We start from the raw sequence: 20,999 nt of genomic DNA, 5'->3' as shown, positions 1-20,999 counted from the left end.
ATGAAAATCTAATCGTCATGGGGAACTGGAATGCAGTTGTAGGGGAAGAAGGAGAAGAAAATGTTACAGGAGAATATTTGCTTGGGACAAGGAATGCGAGAGGAGAAAGACTTATTTTGTAATAAATTTCAGCTACTAACAGCGAACAATCTGTTCAAGAATCGCAAGAGGAGGAGGTATCCATCGAAAAGACCGAGTTATATGAGAAGATTTCAGTTATATTACATCATGGTCAGACAGTTTCCGAAATCAGATACCCTATTGTAAGGCGTACCCAGGAGCAAATACAGTCTCAGATCACAATATAGCACTGATGGCGAGTAGGCTTAAGTTTAAGACATTAGTCAGAAAGGGTCAATGCACAAAGAAGTGGAATGTAGAAGTATTAAGGAATGAGGAGATACGCTTTAAATTCCGTAAGGTTACAGATACAGCCGTAAGGAATAGCTCAGTAGGCAGTACAGTTGAATGGGAGAAGACATCTCTGAAAAGGGCAATCTTAGAAATTGAAAAGAAAAAGATAGGTACTATGAAGGTAACCGCATAGAAACCACGACTAGCAGAAGAAATTCTTGAGTAGATCGACGAAAGAACGAAGTACATAATCTTTCAGAGAAATTCAAGAATACAGAAATACAAGTCGCTGAGGAATAAATGAAAGAAGGAAGTGCAGGAAAGCTAAGACGAAGTGGCTCTATGAAAAATGTGAAGCATTCGGAAACGAATGATTGTTGGAAGGTGTGGCTCAGTACACTGGAAACTCAAAATAATCCCTGATGAAATCAAAAGCAAGGGTAGCATAATTAAGAATTGGAGTATTTCGCTGTTTAATGTTGAGGAAAGAGTGGGTAAGAGGAAAGAGTACATTGAAGATCTCTATGAGGGGGAAGATTTGTCAGTAATGATAGAAGAGGAAACAGGAGTCGATTTAGAAAAGAAAGGGATTCAGTATTAAATCTGAATTTAAGAGAGCTTTGGTCGACCTATGATCAAAGAAAGCTGAAGGGATTGTTAACGTCCCATCAGAATTTTTGAAATAATTGGGAAAGTGGCTACAAAATGACTATTCACATTGGTGTATAGAATGTATGAGTGAGGCCACATACCGACTGACTTTTAATGTCAATTGACAATGTGTCAGAGGACGATGAGTTTGGCTTTAGGAAAGGTAAAGATACCAGAGAGGCGATTCTGACGTTGCAGTTGATCATGGAAGCAAGAGTAAATGAAAATCAAGACACGGTCATAGGGGTTGTCGACCTAGTGACAGCATTCGAATATGTGGACCGGTGCAAGATTTTCAAAATTCTCAAATTCTGAGATAAGTAGGTTTAAGCTGTAGGGAGAGCAAGTAATATACACTATGCACAAGAGTCAAGCGCGAACATTAAGAGTGGATGACGAAGAACGAAGTTCTCCGATTAAAGAGGGTGTAAGACAGGGATGTAGTCTTTCGCCCCTACTCTTCTATCTGTACATAGAAGAAGATTCAGGAGTAAAGTTAAAATTCAAGATGAAAGGATATAAGGGACATGATTCTCTGATGACTTTGCTATCCTGACTGAAAGTGAAAGAGAATTAAGTGATCCGCTGAATGGAATGAACAGTTTAATGAGTTCAGAATGTGATCTGAGAGTAAACTCACAGAAGACGAAAGTAATGAGAAGTATCAGAAATGAGAACAGCGTGAAACTTAACATGAGGATTCATGGACACGAAGTAGATGAAGTTAACGTATTCTGCTACCTAGGCAGTAAAGTATGCAATGACGGACAGAGCATGGAGGACATTAAAAGGAGACTAGCACTGGAGAAAGTTGCCTTCCTGACCAAGAGGAATCTACTAGCATCAAACATAGTTTCCAATTTGAAGAAGAAATTTCTGAGAATGTACGTCTGGAACACAGCAATGTATGGTAGTGGAACATGGCCTGTGGAAAAACCCAGACAGAAGAGAATCTAAGCATTTCAGATGTGGTTTTACAGACGAAACTCAAAAGGACTGATAAGGCCAGGGATGAGGAGATTCTGGGCAGAATCACAAAGAAAATCGGGAAATGAGCAAGTCAAAACACTGACGAGGAGAAGGGACATGGAATACATCCAGCAAGTAACTGAGGACGTAGGTTGCAAGTGCTACTCTGAGATTAAGAGCTGGCACATGAGAGATATTTGTGGTAGGCCACATCAAACTATTCAGAAGACTGGTGACTCTCAAAACATCTGTAGACCGGATGTCTCAGTGATGCTGTGAATGATTTGGGTTCTACGCTCCCTCCCTCTAGTGGACACTGTCACGTTGTACAGTCTCAGCATTGTAGCTGTAAAATGTTCAGTCTACTACTGATTGCCAGACAGTCTGGCAACACACTGCCAGGCAGTTACTCAAGGTGGGGAATTGATGAATGCCACACAAGTCATTGACAACTTTCCATTCAGCAGTGTGGGCAAAGGCTGGAAAGCAAAGAGGTCGACAGGAGAAAATCATCGAGATGCATTGCAGAAGTGCATGATTTTTCCCATATTTGGCGAATATATACGTGAGGACAAGAGCAGCGTCACAATTGCAGTATGGCTGGGACAGTGAGTTGCATAGCTCATCTCCTCCACATGCCTCCTGAACCTGTGCAACTTTTGCCGAAGTATGGAAGCCATCTTGTCGGCGAGGCCATGGTGGGTAGACTGCAGCAGAGAGGAGGTTTACTACATCTACATCTACATCTACATTGATACTCCGCAAGCCACCCAACGGTGTGTGGCGGAGGGCACTTTACGTGCCACTGTCATTACCTCCCTTTCCTGTTCCAGTCGCGTATGGTTCGCGGGAAAAACGACTGTCTGAAAGCCTCCGTGCGCGCTCTAATCTCTCTAATTTTACATTCGTGATCTCCTCGGGAAGTATAAGTAGGGGGAAGCAATATATTCGATACCTCATCCAGAAACGCACCCTCTCGAAACCTGGCGAGCAAGCTACACCGCGATGCAGAGCGCCTCTCTTGCAGAGTCTGCCACTTGAGTTTATTAAACATCTCCGTAACGCTATCACGGTTACCAAATAACCCAGTGACGAAACGCGCCGCTCTTCTTTGGATCTTCTCTATCTCCTCCGTCAACCCGACCTGGTACGGATCCCACACTGATGAGCAATACTCAAGTATAGGTCGAACGAGTGTTTTGTAAGCCACCTCCTTTGTTGATGGACTACATTTTCTAAGCACTCTCCCAATGAATCTCAACCAGGTACCCGCCTTACCAACAATAAGTTTTATATGATCATTCCACTTCAAATCGTTCCGTACGCATACTCCCAGATATTTTACAGAAGTAACTGCTACCAGTGTTTGTTCCGCTATCATATAATCATACAATAAAGGATCCTTCTTTCTATGTATTCGCAATACATTACATTTGTCTATGTTAAGGGTCAGTTGCCACTCCCTGCACCAAGTGCCTATCCGCTGCAGATCTTCCTGTATTTCGCTACAATTTTCTAATGCAGCAATTTCTCTGTATACTACAGCATCATCCGCGAAAAGCCGCATGGAACTTCCGACACTATCTACTAGGTCATTTATATATATTGTGAAAAGCAATGGTCCCATAACACTCCCCTGTGGCACGCCAGAGGTTACTTTAACGTCTGTAGACGTCTCTCCATTGATAACAACATGCTGTGTTCTGTTTGCTAAAAACTCTTCAATCCAGCCACACAGCTGGTCTGATATTCCGTAAGCTCTTACTTTGTTTATCAGGCGACAGTGCGGAACTGTATCGAACGCCTTCCGGAAGTCAAGAAAAATAGCATCTACCTGGGAGCCTGTATCTAATATTTTCTGGGTCTCATGAACAAATAAGGCGAGTTGGGTCTCACACGATCGCTGTTTCCTGAATCCATGTTGATTCCTACATAGTAGATTCTGGGTTTCCAGAAATGACATGATACGCGAGCAAAAAACATGTTCTAAAATTCTACAAGAGATCGACGTAAGAGATATAGGTCTATAGTTTTGCGCATCTGCTCGACGACCCTTCTTGAAGACTGGGACTATCTGTGCTCTTTTCCAATCATTTGGAACCCTCCGTTCCTCTAGAGACTTGCGGTACACGGCTGTTAGAAGGGGGGCAAGTTCTTTCGCGTACTCTGTGTAGAATCGAATTGGTATCCCGTCAGGTCCAGTGGACTTTCATCTATTGAGTGATTCCAGTTGCTTTTCCATTCCTTGGACACTTATTTCGATGTCAGCCATTTTTTCGTTTGTGCGAGGATTTAGAGAAGGAACTGCAGTGCGGTCTTCCTCAGTGAAACAGCTTTGGAAAAAGGTGTTTAGTATTTCAGCTTTACGCGTGTCATCCTCTGTTTCAATGGCATCATCATCCCGTAGTGTCTGGATATGCTGTTTCGAGCCACTTACTGATTTAACGTAAGACCAGAACTTCCTAGGATTTTCTGTCAAGTCGGTACATAGAATTTTACTTTCGAATTCAATGAACGCTTCACGCATAGCCCTCCTTACGCTAACTTTGACATCGTTTAGCTTCTGTTTGTCTGAGAGGTTTTGGCTGCGTTTAAACTTGGAGTGGAGCTCCCTTTGCTTTCGCAGTAGTTTCCTAACTTTGTTGTTGTACCACGGTGGGTTTTTCCCGTCCCTCACAGTTTTACTCGGCACGTACCTGTCTAAAACGCATTTTACGATTGCCTTGAACTTTTTCCATAAACACTCAACATTGTCAGTGTCGGAACAGAAATTTTCGTTTTGATCTGTTAGGTAGTCTGAAATCTGCCTTCTATTACTCTTGCTAAACAGATAAACCTTCCTCCCTTTTTTTATATTCCTATTAACTTCCATATTCAGGGATGCTGCAACGGCCTTATGATCACTGATTCCCTGTTCTGTACATACAGATTCGAAAAGTTCGGGTCTGTTTGTTATCAGTAGGTCCAATATGTTATCTCCACGAGTCGGTTCTCTGTTTAATTGCTCGAGGTAATTTTCGGATAGTGCACTCAGTATAATGTCACTCGATGCTCTGTCCCTACCACCCGTCCTAAACATCTGAGTGTCCCAGTCTATATCTGGTAAATTGAAATCTCCACCTAAGACTATAACATGCTGAGAAAATTTATGTGAAATGTATTCCAAATTTTCTCTCAGTTGTTCTGCCACTAATGCTGCTGAGTCGGGAGGTCGGTAAAAGGAGCCAATTATTAACCTAGTTCGGTTGTTTAGTGTAACCTCCACCCATAATAATTCACAGGAACTATCCACTTCTACTTCACTACAGGATAAACTACTACTAACAGCGATGAACACTCCACCACCGGTTGCATGCAATCTATCCTTTCTAAACACCGTCTGTACCTTTGTAAAAATTTCGGCAGAATTTATCTCTGGCTTAAGCCAGCTTTCTGTACCTATAACGATTTCAGCTTCGGTGCTTTCTATCAGCGCTTGAAGTTCCGGTACTTTACCAACGCAGCTTCGACAGTTGACAATTACAATACCGATTGCTGCTTGGTCCCCGCATGTCCTGACTTTGCCCCGCACCCGTTGAGGCTGTTGCCCTTTCTGTACTTGCCCAAGGCCATCTAACCTAAAAAACCGCCCAGCCCACGCCACACAACCCCTGCTACCCGTGTAGCCGCTTGTTGCGTGTAGTGGACTCCTGACCTATCCAGCGGAACCCGAAACCCCACCACCCTATGGCGCAAGTCGAGGAATCTGCAGCCCACACGGTCGCAGAACCGTCTCAGCCTCTGATTCAGACCCTCCACTCGGCTCTGTACCAAAGGTCCGCAGTCAGTCCTGTCGACGATGCTGCAGATGGTGAGCTCTGCTTTCATCCCGCTAGCGAGACTGGCAGTCTTCACCAAATCAGATAGCCGCCGGAAGCCAGAGAGGATTTCCTCCGATCCATAGCGACACACATCATTGGTGCCGACATGAGCGACCACCTGCAGATGGGTGCACCCTGTACCCTTCATGGCATCCGGAAGGACCCTTTCCACATCTGGAATGACTCCCCCCGGTATGCACACGGAGTGCACATTTGTTTTCTTCCCCTCTCTTGCTGCCATTTCCCTAAGGGGCCCCATTACGCGCCTGACGTTGGAGCTCCCAACTACCAGTAAGCCCACCCTCTGCGACTGCCCGGATCTTGCAGTCTGAGGGGCAACCTCTGGAACAGGACAAGCAGCCATGTCAGGCCGAAGATCAGTATCAGCCTGAGACAGAGCCTGAAACCGGTTCGTCAGACAAACTGGAGAGGCTTTCCGTTCAGCCCTCCGGAATGTCTTTCGCCCCCTGCCACACCTTGAAACGACCTCCCACTCTACCACAGGTGAGGGATCAGCCTCAATGCGGGCAGTATCCCGGGCAACCACAGTCGTAGTCCGATCAGGGGATGCGTGGGACGAGCTGGCCGTCCCCGACAAACCCCCATCCCGACCCCCACAGTGATGCCCATTGACAACAGCCTCAAGCTGTGTGACCGAAGCCAACACTGCCTGAAGCTGGGAGCGAAGGGATGCCAACTCAGCCTGCATCCGAACACAGCAGTTGCAGTCCCTATCCATGCTAAAAACTGTTTTGCTAAGAACGTCTGAACTAATCTACAGAGAGCGCAAACAAATCGACAAAATTTAAACGGCTATTAAAATACAAGATTGCCTAGTAAATGCAGTAATGCTGCTACTTGCGCACTGCTGACACTGCTCGGCGGCGGAAGGAGACTAAGCGAAATTACACTATTCAGGTACTAAAACACGATGCTACACTCTCAAATACTATAATACGCCCGAAATTTATGAATTAAACAATGCAAGAACCAAAAACACGCAAAGAAATTAAGAATTAAACTATGTAACAAATGAGTGAGCTAGGAGTATACGACTCGCGGAACTCACTGGTTCCCTCATTCACACTTTGACGTACGTACTAGTTATGAGATGCTCATATCAGACATGGCCAAGATGACCTGTTCCGATAGATACAGAGTAGACCACTTTGGCCCATTGGTCTTTGTCCACAGACTGGATTTCGGGTATGCTGGCAAGGTATATGTAACAGAAACACTTTGCTGGGTCTCTTCCAATTCGAGACATGATGGTTCGCGATCTTGGCTGACATTAAGGTCGGCAACTACTCGTATTAACGTTGGAGTGAGACCAAGGTTGAGCTAATGGACAACTGGCGCACGCTTGCCGCTGCCTTTACAGGTGCAGGTAGGTGTCTCCTGCTCAATCGTCATAGTCTGAGTGATACCAGTGATCTTCTGGATAGGCTTCTTCAATGCCAGGGTCAAAGATTTCTTGAAACTTGGTGGCTGCGTGGCCATAAATTCCTTCTTTGCATCAGAGTATGAGACACCCAGGGTGACTTTTACTTCCTGAATCTTCTTTTCTTCTCCGAAGTAAGGACAGTCTCTCCTCCAGACGACATGGATCTGTGACGGGGGATTGCTTTGAAAACCTTGTTTGTGGGCCGTTGCACCAAATCGTCGATGTAAAGCCAGACTGTTAACGCCCATAGTGGTGCGATCAAAGCGTTGCTCATTGGAGTTGCACGTAAGATGTAACCCCAAAGTAAAAATTTCTTCAACGTTGTTTCAGCCAGTGTGCAGTTCATTGTTGGTGGGATACTCTCCAAGTAGCTTGGCATTCAACAGTTTTGTACTAGGGGAGCTTTCTTGGTCTCGAGCATGAGAGTTGTGCAGCCCCTTGATACAGTTGAGCTGCCTGGCAAGGCCCTCTGGAGCTTTATAGATATAGTGGTTCAAGTGGCTTTGAGCACTATGGGACTTAACAGCTGAGGTCATCAGTCCCCTAGAACTTAGAACTACTTAAACCTAACTAACCTAAGAACATCACACACATCCATGCCCGAGGCAGGATTCGAACCTGCGACGTAGCGGTCGCGCAGTTCCAGACTGAAGCGCCCAGAACCGCTCGGATACTCCGGCCGGCAGCTTTATGGATATAGCACTACAACAGTTTTTCATAAGAACCATCGAAATGTTTCATCACAACAAAGACATTATATATCACACGATGTGGTCTGTTACAATGAATACTTTTGCCTGACTGAAACTTTCAGAGATGTACCTGTGCACTGGCAACTCAAGGTCACTTAGAATTTTAGTTGTTGATGATGCCCAACGAGCTACTCGAGCCGGTGGTGGTGGAGGCTTTGGATCCGGACTTCATGGTATTTCCCAAGACCAACTAGGGAAGTGAGTCAGCACAGGCGGAGTCGCACTTGCCTGGGTATGCTGATGGAGTTGGTATGCAGCAGGTTCCCCGGTTCCCTGGAGGTTGCCTGCTAGAAACTATTCCTCCACACCGGCCATGCATTCCATCATTGAGCAGCACTACTTGAGAGGCACGCTTCTTGAAATAAATGTAATGCCTTCCTTGCGTTCCTGATGGGTCGGGATGCGTGCGCCCGTCGCGTCTTCCTTGGCCCGACCTAACGACTAAGACACGACTGTCCTACTGTTATTGTTCTAAAGTTAATACATATCGCGAGGTGGTGCGTTTCACCTGCACGAACGAGATAGTTGTTGATTGACTCAGCGTTGCTGCATGCCGAGCGAAGAAGATTTAGAAAATCGGAATGTGAGAGGATTTCGTTACGAAACAGAATAACAAGAGGACGTGTAGGAAGTGTCTGCTATGAAACAGTCATTGTTAGCCGCCGTATTGTATAATTTGTGTTTGTTGAGATTCACAAGCTATATGTAATGATAATGTGGAGTTTAATACCCGCCATAACATAGTCTGTTGCGTTTCATAGGTAGTTGAGTGTATATAATGTTGATCAAAGTATTCTGTGATGAACTGTTATGTACTACAAGCCTTTATAGGGCTTCGAACATTTTGTGGTAGACGTTTGCTGTAGAGCCTGCTCCCGTCGGAGGTTCGAGTCCTCCCTTGGGCATGGGTGTGTGTGTGTTTGTCCTTATGATAATTTAAGTTAAGTTGTGTGTAAGCTTAGGGACTGATGACCTTAGCAGTTAAGTCCCAAAACATTTCACACACATTTTTTTTTTTTTTTTTTTTTTTTTTTTAGAGCCTGTTTCAGTAACATGGTCAAGAGCATAGTGAAAGTCTTCTCTACAAAAAACGAACTCACTTCACTAGCATACAATCATCAAATGACCAAATGCGAATGGCAGTGTTGCAGTTCGAGAAGATCCTATGGAAGTTTTCTTCTCTTACATTTCAAAAATCTTACAGGCAACCATCAGTGTCGGCAGCTGCTTTTACACAACGGGAGTAACATGTCTACGCTTACGAAACTATGTATGCTGTGGGAGTAGTCGATGCCAATAGTGAGGTAAGGAGCAAATGTGGCGCACTGAATATATTATAAGTTGGAAGTTGGCGAGGCCACGCTGGGGCCTCTATGCGGGCCGCAGCTCGTCAGCGGCCCCGTGGTACCCCACGCTATCCCGCGTCCGGCCGCGTGGCTGGAAATTCCATAGTGACACTGCGTCGATGAAGGAGAAACCCCGCGAGTGCCAAGAATGGCGAACTTTGTGAAACCATCATGTTAGACATTTCACAGTTCATGTGGAAATTGACAGTAGCCAGATGAATCATGATACCTCAAAAAGAAACATGTACATCACCATTATTTGCACGACGATTCTGATGGTGTAATCAGCTTTTTAATATCTTTATTAGCTTCAAATTCTGTATCTGACTGTAAATTATACATGTAACACCCAGCAACGAATTTTAAAATCTAAACGGTTCATCCGATTTCGTCGATTCACGTGTCCTTAGAAAGCCATTAGTGTAAATTGGTGTGAATTATAGGCATGTAACTTGAATAGTACATGAGTTATTTGAAGGCAAAGTGGCCGATTACTACTAATCGCGTGAAGCCATAAGTACTCCACAGTTACACGAGAAAACGGTAGCAGCATGTTGATAAATATGCTTTTTCATCTGTGTCTTTGTTTGTATCCGATATATACTATTCATGAGGAAATTGGTTAAATATTTAGAGTGTTTTAGAAAACACAGAGACATTAGGCTACTGGCCTACCTTTCGTCCTATTCCTTTGCTATATGTTTATTTAATTTGCCTATGTATCTAATAATAAGTGTTAGAGAGTGTTTATGGTCCAACCGTAGGCATATTTATTTAATTTCAAGTTACTTAAATGTAAATCCAGTATTTCAATGTGTTTCATTATGTTTGTGTGGGTGCATTGGCTTGGAGACATGGCGCGAGCGCTCTAGCCAATCACAGCGCTCGTGAATGGGGAGACTGGATGGAAGCGGGAGAAGAGTTCTGGGCAGGACGGCACAGGACACGGGCGGTACGGGACAGGACACGAAAAGTGCTGGATAAAATGGAAATGTCGTGTGGCTAGGGCCTCCCGTCGGGTAGACCGTTTGCCTGGTGCATGTCTTTCGATTTGACGCCACTTCGGCGACCTGCGCGTCGATGGGGATGAAATGGTGATGATTAGGACAACACAACACCCAGTCCCTGAGCGGAGAAAATCTCCGACCTAGCCGGGCCCTTAGGATTGACAGTCTGTCACGCTGACCACTCAGCTGCCGGGGCGGACAAGTGCTGGATGTGAAGGCGCGACATACAATAGCGGGAGGGACTTGGAGAGTGTGGAGCAGTTTGTGCATGGTCGTGACTGATAGAAATACTTCGGAGTCCGACTTGTGCACTTGTAAGATTTCGGTAGCTTCTACAGTGAAGACGTAGTGTGCGTTTAGAAGTAAATATCTCACGAGCTATGTTGTCGTTCATAACTTATTATGTGCAGTAGGAACCTATTTTTTCCCTCTTACTCAACTTATATTTTTTTTAAATGCTGGACCATCGACACCAATTTGGCAGAAATATACCGCATTATCAAAAGTACTTCTACTATCGTACTCATCATTTAAAGTCGTTAAGATAGTACCTGCAGATTTTATTTTATTGCATTCTTTCATTTATAAATTTCTGTATTAATTCGCAATTGCCCTTTGATTAGAACCTTCGACCATTAGATACGTGTGCGTATTCATATTGTACACTGTACACTCAGCAGTATTTGGTTTGTAATGCGGCAACTATGTATCCCAGCCCCTGGACAATGAAACCAGCCAAAGGATTTAATATTTCAACTCTGTGTCTCAGGGTACATAGTTCAGGTCCACCACACCACATCATTTCACCTCCTTCTTTGAAAGCCTGCACAATCAAGATAGTGCCCTTCACAAACATACAAACAGAGACAATACCAGCTTAAAACATTAATTTCTTTTTTTGAGCAGTAATATTATACCTCTGAATCATGCCCAAAGCTTACGGTAACAGAGGATTGGTGCTGCTCACGAGTCACCAGCCCAAGATATGGAGATATTTAGGCATATCTTGGAAATGTTTTCGTTCGTGAATTTTCAAGATACAAAGACGAGGTTTTCAGAAAATTACAGTAAGTCCATGGAAAGTTAAATTTGTTGTATTGGCACTACTCGTACTCCATATATCATGTTTTAACGGCTCTCGAAAGTTCTTCAGAACGCGAGTGCATTGATGTAACTGCAATTACTTGTGACTGTGAAGAGTTTCGAGGAAATATCCAATAATCGTACTACAACTGAAAGGCAAAGCGGCCAGCTCCGGCTACTGTGGGCTACTATGACAGTTAGCGCCGTATTATTGAGCGTTTCTACTATTTATTTCTTTTCGCAGACGTTGATCACCTTAACAAGAATGTGTTGAAGCGTTTTAAATAGTTTTCAAAAGCCCTTTCACGTACTTTAAGTATTTGCTTCTGTATCGTTTAATATGTAGTTTTATCCATCTTCATGCGGCATATAACGACGTAACGTAGATGCTTTGCTTGAAAGCCTCACATGACACGATTTTCACCGCAACAGCCAATTCCATCTGCTCTGCTTTTAAACATTAACGCAGTTCGGTACTGCTTCCCGAGCAGCGTGCGTCTACCGTACGTTGCCCTTACTCACCCGCAGCTACAAAGCCACAATGCCGAAATATTAAGTGAAGGCCGAAACGGGTTCTCGTGTAGGTTAATTAAAGTCTCGTGTTAATCCATGTTCCTGTCTACTTCTACGTCGCCCCACTTGCATAGTGCAGTTCAAGCAACGTAAATTAGTGACGAAGTAAAAGAGAAGTTGTTCCCTCTCCAGAACCTTCTTCAGCTGCACAAAACCCCTCTATCTTCGGCAGAGAACCACGCCCACATCCAGCCAAAAGTTCTTGCGAAGGAAAGTCGATTCCGCCGACGATCGTCAAGCTTATTGCTTCCTAGATCAAGGATTTATAGCTCCCTCGCTGAAAGCAGAGTATATAGCTAAGGCGGCCGGATTTGCTGGGAATGTTGGGCGCGCCAACAATTTCCTCTAAGGAAAAAAAAAAGGTCTGTGGTACAGTCCCTTGACTGCCCTATTGGCCTGACAGCAGGCACATTGCAGCATTTTTTCGTCGCTGCACTAACAGGGGAGGATGGCGGCCCCATCTCCCCGGCCGCCTTTTACTGCCGGCAAAGTTTCCCAGAACTCATTTGATAGCGGGCTGAGTCGAGCTGGAACGTCCTGGAGGGACTGGACTGAGGAAAATTCGCCACCCCTGTCCGAAACTGAATTCCAGAATAGTAGTCTAACGCTCTACTTGCTAGACCGCAAATGTCATTTGTTCTTATTTCGGTTTTGATGATGAGTTACTGAAATATATGTGTAAAAATGTATTAGTCAAAACATACTTCTGTAAAATTGTTGAGTTGTACTCTTCCTGCATTGAAATAATAACAATCTTATACAATTAATAAGAAGATTCAAACGCATTTGGAGGACTAACATGCTGAAAGTTCCTACCTGAAGTAACAGCAATGGCTTTGTGTATACGCAAAACCTACGAGAGAGCAACCTTGTGTAACGTTTAACTTTGTTGAAACATTATTTGACGCATGTGTCTGCTTGAGACGTCAGTAGTACCTCGATTTATTAATGTTAATTCCCTCCTGAACATTTACGTTTCTTAAATCCCTCAAGCCCCATTTATGCAGTATCCGATGATCCAAAATTATCGGCCTGTCTTTCGTCATTTGCAGCTTTCCGTGACTATTGTTTCTTCTCTGCAGTTCTTCCTCTATTTTTTGCATCTGTCATACCAGTATAACCTGTATAATTACTCCGTACTAACTTCTGTGTTCACTATATCGTACAAAACTTTATACAGATACTAACAATGTAACACAAGCACGCCTGATTCTGTTTTATTCACTATCACGTAGAGTTGTTTGTTTACATTCAGCTGAAGAAGGTATTGGAAGTTATGTAATGTGACTAATACGAACGTAACTAGCTTTTAAAACATTGCACCGTTTCCGTCATAAATGAATGTGAAAGAGTCCCCTATCATCCTACGTATTCCATAGGATCGTCAGATAATTTGCCATTTTCTCGACCTTTCAGCAAACAGTACACTCATTCAGGTACAGAGGGTCATGGGAGTAAAAGACGACCTACTGTGAAATATCGTGATTGTAATATCGAGTGACTCGGGGCATGACACATGAAGTAAGTGGCATGAACAGTTGTATTCCATACGTCTCGTGGCGAACACATGATAGGTAATTTATAGATGACAACATTTTGTATAACTCTTGGTTTTATTCAGCTGTAGGTAACATTTTCTCTGGTGCCCTTCAGGAAGTACAACCATTCGTGTTATCTTCCATAACGACCTATATTTGTACCATCTTAAGTGGTTTGCAAATTAAAAAAACGGAAATTAGTCTCAGCACGTTCATTTGCACAATTATTTTTAATGTCATTCGGTGTTTTCATTTAAAGAAAGCTCCATTTCCATACACCCAGTTCAAACGATGAGAGTACACGTCCCCATAACACTAACAGAAAAAGTGAGGGAAGGTGTAACAGTACGTAGGCAAAATAACATTTAATTGTATTCAATAATGAGTGTCTGCGTAGCGGAAAAGAGGTGCGAAATTATATTTATACCTACTACAATTCGAAAAAGACATAAATATGTTATACCACAATTCCTTGAAACATCTGCCTCCTTCCATTACTGAATAGAAGAACGCTGCTGGTTTGAGGCTGAGTACACGGGGATCACCAGATAGCCGCCTTTCACCACGGCCCCTACGCCCTCGCAGTACAGCAGCACTGGTGTCGCAGCGTAGCCGGCGATTTCGGCGCGCCTCCGACAGTGCTGCTGCTAGTCGCGGCTTATCGGATTTCTGTCCCATCCCGCCCTGTCGTGCCAGAATTGCTCTAGTGAATCCACTTGTCAACGATTCGTAGCACACGAAATTTACTTCCTTTGCCTTCTGAATCCCACCATTAGTGCTCTTCCGGCACCCATGCTATTGGAAAAATGATTTCCGCCCGTCTGGTCCTGCTACCTCGCCGGCTGTGCCTTTGGTCCAACTTCAAAACGACAAAAATTGTGGACTGCCTTTCAGCGGCTAAGAGTGTTTCTTAAATTTGTATCTTTATGCATTGACCGATAAGTGTATCATATTCATCATTGCCTTCTATTGCTAGATAAACCATTCACTAGTATGTGAATCTTCAGGTTTTGGCGGCTCAAAAACTGTTTCATTAAGTTTCGGGTGCGCAGCCGCATGAAATATCCTTCTTCTAATATTTGGGCTGTATAACGTTCAGCTATCTTCAGAGTGAGCCGCAAGACTGCCGCTCCAGTTTTTTTTTCTTTTTCTTTATTGAATTTCAATTCCCCCCAAAGGGGGCGGGCTGGCAGCAGCTTAGTATACCGCTCTTCAGCCTACAGACTTTATGAGATAGATGAAGAGAATAAATAATAAAAACAGACGATAAAATCGGAGACTTAAAGAGTAACGTGGCGAAAAGAAATCGTGGAACTTAAAACAAAGAACAGAGGGATGATGATGCTAATAAAATACATACGAAGCAGACAGGTAAAACAATAGACAGACAATTAAAAAACACGGCGACAGTCTGGATTCTGTTCGCAAAAGACATAAAATTTGTACCTAGCGACAGCATGGTTTCTGTTCGCAACACGAGAAAGACGAAGAACACTGAATAGTCACTGGAACACTGCACTAAAAAGTTGGCAAATGTGACATACCACAGCCGAGAGCAGGTGGGGGGAAACTGGACAGATGATGGGAAAACAAAAAAGGGGGGAAAGGACAGTAAAAGCGAAGGGGGGAATTGGGAAAGGAGCTGATGGAGGATGAGGACTCATAAGAGGGTTGGGGGGCAGATGCGACAGGGAGTGGGGTAGGCAGAGGAGGGGAATACAATAGGACTTGGGGGGGAGAATGGAGGTAGGGAGAGGTTTAGTGGGGAGAAAACAGGATGGAAGGGGGGAAGATGGAGCCCAGGGAAAGGACAGAGGAAAGGACGGGGATTGAGGATCAGAGTTGATAGGAGGGATAAATGGAGGGAGAGAGGGCATCGTCTGGGAGGGGGAGTTGATGGAAGCCACCTTGGGAAAGGAGATGTAGGGTGTAGAGATGGAGGGGTGGGGATCACAACGGTGAAGATGTGGCAGGGGGCGGGAATGGGAGAGGAGCAACCAGGGGGTGAGGGGGTTCAAGACGGCGGGAGGTGTAGAGGATGCCGATATGTTCGAGGAATAGAAGCTGATGGGGGAAAGGAATGAGATCCGCGTGGGGGGCGGGAGGCGTATATTGAAGGCGAGGCAGAGTGCATGACGCTCAATGATCTGGAGGGACTTATAGAATTTTGGGGGGGGGGGGCAGATATCCAGGCAGGACTGGCATATCAGAGGATGGGACGGATTAAGGATTTGTAGGTGTGGAGGATGGTAGAGGGGTGCAACCCCCACGTCCGGCCAGAGAGGAGTTTGAGGAGTCGGAGGCGGTTGTGGGCTTTGGATTGGATGGAGCGGAGATGAGGGATTCAGGCGAGGTGACGGTCAATGGTGAGGCCAAGGTAGGTGAGGGTGGGGGTGAGGCGGACAGGACGTGCACAGACAGTAAGGGAGAACCGCTCCAGTGCTCACTTCGTCCCGCTATAGTGTTGTTCCGCGCGACTGCGCATGCGGCCACAGATGCAAATGCGCCAGAGACGGTGGTCTGCGGCAGAGACGTGCATAATGCGCGAGTTGTATCTATGACTCCGCAGTTGATCTGTGTTGGCATATCGATATATCATTGTGAGCTGCACTGTGTCGACATCTTTGCGAGTTTATTACAGCAAGTGCCGGATTCCATGATTTATCAAGATTGAAACCGCTATCTCTATTAATTAAATTCGTCGTCAAGCGAATTTCAATTGGGACTCGATAATGAATGAGGCAATTGAGATTCGCTTGACGACGAAATTAATTGATAGAGACAGCGGTTTCAATCTTGATAAATCTTGGAATCCGGCACTTGCTGTAATAACCTCGCAAAGACGTCGTCACAGTGCAGCCCACAATGATATATCGATATGCCAACACACATCAACTGCGGAGTCATAGATGCAACTCGCGCATTATGCACGTCTCTGCCGCCGATCAACGTCTCTGGCGCATTTGCATCTGTGGCCGAATGCGCAGTCGCGCGGTACAACAGTATAAATGGACGAAGCGAGCACGGGAGCGGCAGTCTTGCACCTCAGTATGAAGATGGCTGAACGTTATCCAGCCGAACTATTAGAAGAAGAAGGAGATTTCTTGCGGCTGCACACCCGAATACTTAATAGAACATTCACTCGTATTTTCAATTTACGCCGCATTTCAGCTATAAGCATGCAGCTGAGCGTATAAGGAAACTGGTTCTCTACTTCTGAAAAAAAACTTCTAAATGATAAAACATGACCTATACCAGAAATCTGACTACCCCTGTTAGACATGGACAAAAAAAATGTGGCATAGTCTTTGTCAGAACGTGCGGAATCTTATGTGGGGACTACATAGACATCGCGCACCTGCTAGATGCCCACGAAATACGTATTTGCGTTTGAAGCTGACAGCCAATCAGAAAATGGGTGGAAAAATACTATTGGTCAGTTTTCAAGCAGTAATGGCGGACAGCATCAGCTGGTAATATACGTAATTTTATGGTAGCTGATTTTACTGCACAAAAAATAAAATATGTACTCCCTCCAAAAGAAGTTACACACAAACATTAAAATTAAATTATGATGGGCAGCAAAATGCCTGAGAATAATTTTGAAAGAAAATTATTAATTGATCTTTAATTTGGCAGGTTTTCAACACTGTCAACAAGACGAAATAATGGAAAGAATATTTATTGGAACTAAACGAATTTGAACCTTGATATTGTGACAGTATTTTTAAAATAGATAATTTAACTGCAATTGTCTTTAATTTTGAAATGAGAGAGACAGTAATAATTTCCTTTTAATGTCTTAACTGTTGCTGCTGGCAGTGCGATGACGTCAGCGGTGGTCCGCGCGGACGATGTGTGAAGTTAATCCTGCTTCGTGGTGTGAAGATAATGATTGAGCATCCTGTTTCATTAATATTCCAGTTACGGCGTTGGTCCACGTCTCCGTTGTAGTTGAATCAGCTGGCAGCACTGGCGCGATCATAATAGTTCGTGTGTGTGAGTTGTCGTTACGCGCGACGTTTTATTATTAAACGTTTATTAATCACGCGGTGCGGGTAGGTTGGAATTATGCAATGTCTTTACTATTTACGATATATAGCCGGTTAATGCCAATACTTGGCACAGTTCTTTCACCGTATTGCCACAGGAAAACAGTCACATGTGTTTATCACTATTACAGTCCGTTGAACATCGGTTCAATTTACGTCATCGTCTTTAAGACAGTTTGGATGATACAATTAATGTTTCTTGATCAAATCACCACACTGTTCTTTTACTTCACATTTTGGTTTGTTCCACTTTCACGCAATCAATTCTAACAGTTAGTGTCTCCACACGACAATGGTGTCTAGTTCAAGGCTAATTGCTAGAACTTCACACTGTATGTTAAATCGTCACTACAAACACTCGATATACCTTTCAGGTTTTACTGTTCACTTAATAATGCACGATCTCCTGTTAACACAGCGGACGCACTGTAATTAATAGTTCCTCCGCGTATCACAGTGTTTCACGCCGAACTTTGCAACGTTTCTCCACCCGCAAACCGGCCACGATACCACAACTCGCACGCTCTATATCGATAGTCGTTCGCTCTCTCTCTGAGACAGTATTTCTCCTAGCCTAACCAAAGATTTAAAAAGCATATAAAACCAGGACATTCATATGCGTACAATATAAAATATAAAACAGTAGAAAAATGAGTTGCCGGCCGGGGTGGTCGAGCGGTTCAGGCGCTTCAGTCTGGAACCGCGCGACTGCTATGGTCGCAGGTTCGAATCCTGCCTCGAGCATGGATGTGTGTGATGTTCGCAAGTTAGTTAGGTTTAAGTAGTTCTTAGTTCTAGGGGACTGATGACCTCAGCTGTTAAGTCCCATAGTGCTCAGAGCCATTTGAACCATTTGAACCAAAAATGAATGAAGAAACAATGTGACGTATTAACAAATAAGGAATAGCTGAAATAAATTAAACATACGTGTTATGACAAGGTAATGCACAAAAGAAAAAAGAAATATTACCGACTTTTGGGGAAATCAATGACTTTACAAGCGTCGCGGTGTAGTGGTTATCTCACTGGACCCGCATTCGGGAGGAAGACGGTGCAAACCTGCTTTCGCCAGTGCCGTTTTAGGTTTTCCCTGATTTACCTAAATCGCACCGGGAGAATGCCGATATGGTTCCTTTGAAAGAGCACCTCCGAATTGCTTCCTCATCTTTAAAAAATAGTTCGAGCTATAGTCCCGCTCCCAGTGACCTCGTTGTCTATGGTTGATGATGATGCCCGTACAAATTTCCAATTTTTTCACAGTCCAATTTTTTATCTTAATCCAATAGAGTCATTGTCACGATTGAAGAGGGTGATAATGAAATGATGAGGACAACATAAACAGACTATCCCCCGGGCACAGAAAATCCACAACCCGGCCGACATCGAACCTGGAACCCCGTGATCCAGATGTATCAACGCTAGCCACTGGACCACTACCTGCGGACTTGTCTATGGGATACTCAGGACTTGTCTCCTTTGACTTCTTTTTTGTTAGCATGCATGACGGTCCTGCATGTTTCATGATAATAACTTACACCTTTCTGTATCACAAGTTAAGACTTGTAACATTACCCGTTTCTAAGTTTTCTTTTCACACACAAATGTCACTTAACTCTATAGATGGCAACACATTTTCCGTAATGCATATTAACCGAAAAACATTAAAAAGAAAACAAACAAATTCAGTTAGTTCTTGTTAAATTTTATTAACAAAATCTCTTTTAAACAGACGCTGATGAATACGTAGAGTCCTGAATGTGAGAATATCTTTAAGCAGAATTGTAGCAATACTACATATTTTCTGTAATGTCTATACAGAAAGGATGGCCACCATAAAAAGTTTAAAGAATACATATTTCGTTGACAGCGATTGAGTTTTATTCACAACATACTTTTAAAATATATATAGATCTGTAAGAAGGATACTGGCTTCTAAATATCAATATGATGTTTGTTGTGAAAAGTCACGCTTATGTTTTCGGGTTCTGGGTACCGAAAAAATCGTAATAATTGCAGCATCTGGTATAAAAATGATTCAAAATAATAAATATTTTTTTCAAAATCCTTAAACATAAATTACATGGTTCGATTACACTACTTTCAAAAGGACATGATGTATCAAACCCTCCCCTTCATATTGCGAGTGTTCAATTGAAAACTCTGTTCAGTTTACCAAAAGTACTTCTGGCCATTTTTACTCCTTATTATACATCTTTTCCTGTCGATCTATTTATATTCAGTCTTCTTAGTTCAAAAATTCATCAGCTTGTAGCATGACTATATAACTTAAAAATTACGGAAGAAATGTGTGGGTAATACATTACCTTATTATTATTAGAAGTGATTTGTTTAGGCGTGCTCTCAAACTTGTTTTAATAATGTCTTACATTCCCGGTTAAGATTATATCACCAACTGCCGCAACCATTATGAAGGTGGTTGAGACATGTTCCGTTAAGACGCGATCCTCTTCAGTTTCGCCAGGTTAGGATTCTGAAACTCTCTCAAAGACAGTTGTCTATAGCTTCATTATACGGAATGTCTTTTCATTAGTGATCTTTAAATTCTCAGTTTTTAAATACCCTGCCTAATCGAAGCTCAATGATTTGCTTCTGGTCTCCCAAGTAGGTCGAATTATTGTCTTGTTCCGCAAGGGCTGCTGGTAAAGACTTAGACGAAGGTACGTCAAAGCCATTTTCGCAGTTTTCAGATCTTTACTTTTGTCCACTTGGGGTGGTGTGCCTATTCCAGAGTTGCTGACATAATTTAAAATGTAGTCTTCTAACCAGCCCAGAGTTCTTTCTTTCATTTACGTATTCAGCCTTTCGTGGCCGCTATTGAGGATTAAATATTCCAAATCGCCAGGCCTCTTTATTGTCATCATAAGGTTTCTTCTTCACAAGCCTACGTTTCGACTCCTCTGTCCGGATGTTTTTCTGGACTCTTGCGGTGTCCCTGGTTAACTTCCTTCCCCTCAGGTGGTTTCATTTACAATAGTATTAATCAGATTTGATTGTTACAAAGAACTCTTGTTCATAGACATTTTACATTACACAACGGTATCTGTGCGCCGTGATGACTTGGTATGATTGTGCTGCAGGAGAGAGCGCGGCGGTGAACCTGACGCTGCCCAAAGTGCCTTCGGTGCCGCTGTCCATGGACGACGACTCGCCGTACCTGCAGGACCTCTACTGGCCTCACAACGACTCCTGGCCCATCGACACCCTGGATGAGTTCGAGCGCAACCGCCTGCGAGGTCAGTCCCCTAGTGCCGCCTGCAAGTAGACAACGATACTCTCTAGTCACACATGCTGAATGCTAATGCCAAGAATCTAGAAATCACCTATACTCTGATCAAAATCGATGTTATTG

The 20,999-nt window shown here is 43.7% G+C and overlaps 1 protein-coding gene across 1 annotated transcript in view; it reads left to right on the top strand.

Annotated features, from left to right (window-relative positions):
- Positions 1–20,999, top strand: part of LOC126484247 (uncharacterized) — a 364,456-nt gene that overhangs the window by 135,668 nt on the left and 207,789 nt on the right. The window contains exon 3 of the mRNA XM_050107663.1: positions 20,728–20,883. Within this exon, the coding sequence (XP_049963620.1) occupies positions 20,728–20,883 (156 nt within the window). The remainder of the gene's footprint in view (positions 1–20,727; positions 20,884–20,999) is intronic.

Source organism: Schistocerca serialis, chromosome 6 (assembly GCF_023864345.2).
Source record: "Schistocerca serialis cubense isolate TAMUIC-IGC-003099 chromosome 6, iqSchSeri2.2, whole genome shotgun sequence".
NCBI classification, from domain to species: domain Eukaryota; kingdom Metazoa; phylum Arthropoda; class Insecta; order Orthoptera; family Acrididae; genus Schistocerca; species Schistocerca serialis.
This window is presented reverse-complemented; position numbering and strand designations above follow the sequence as displayed.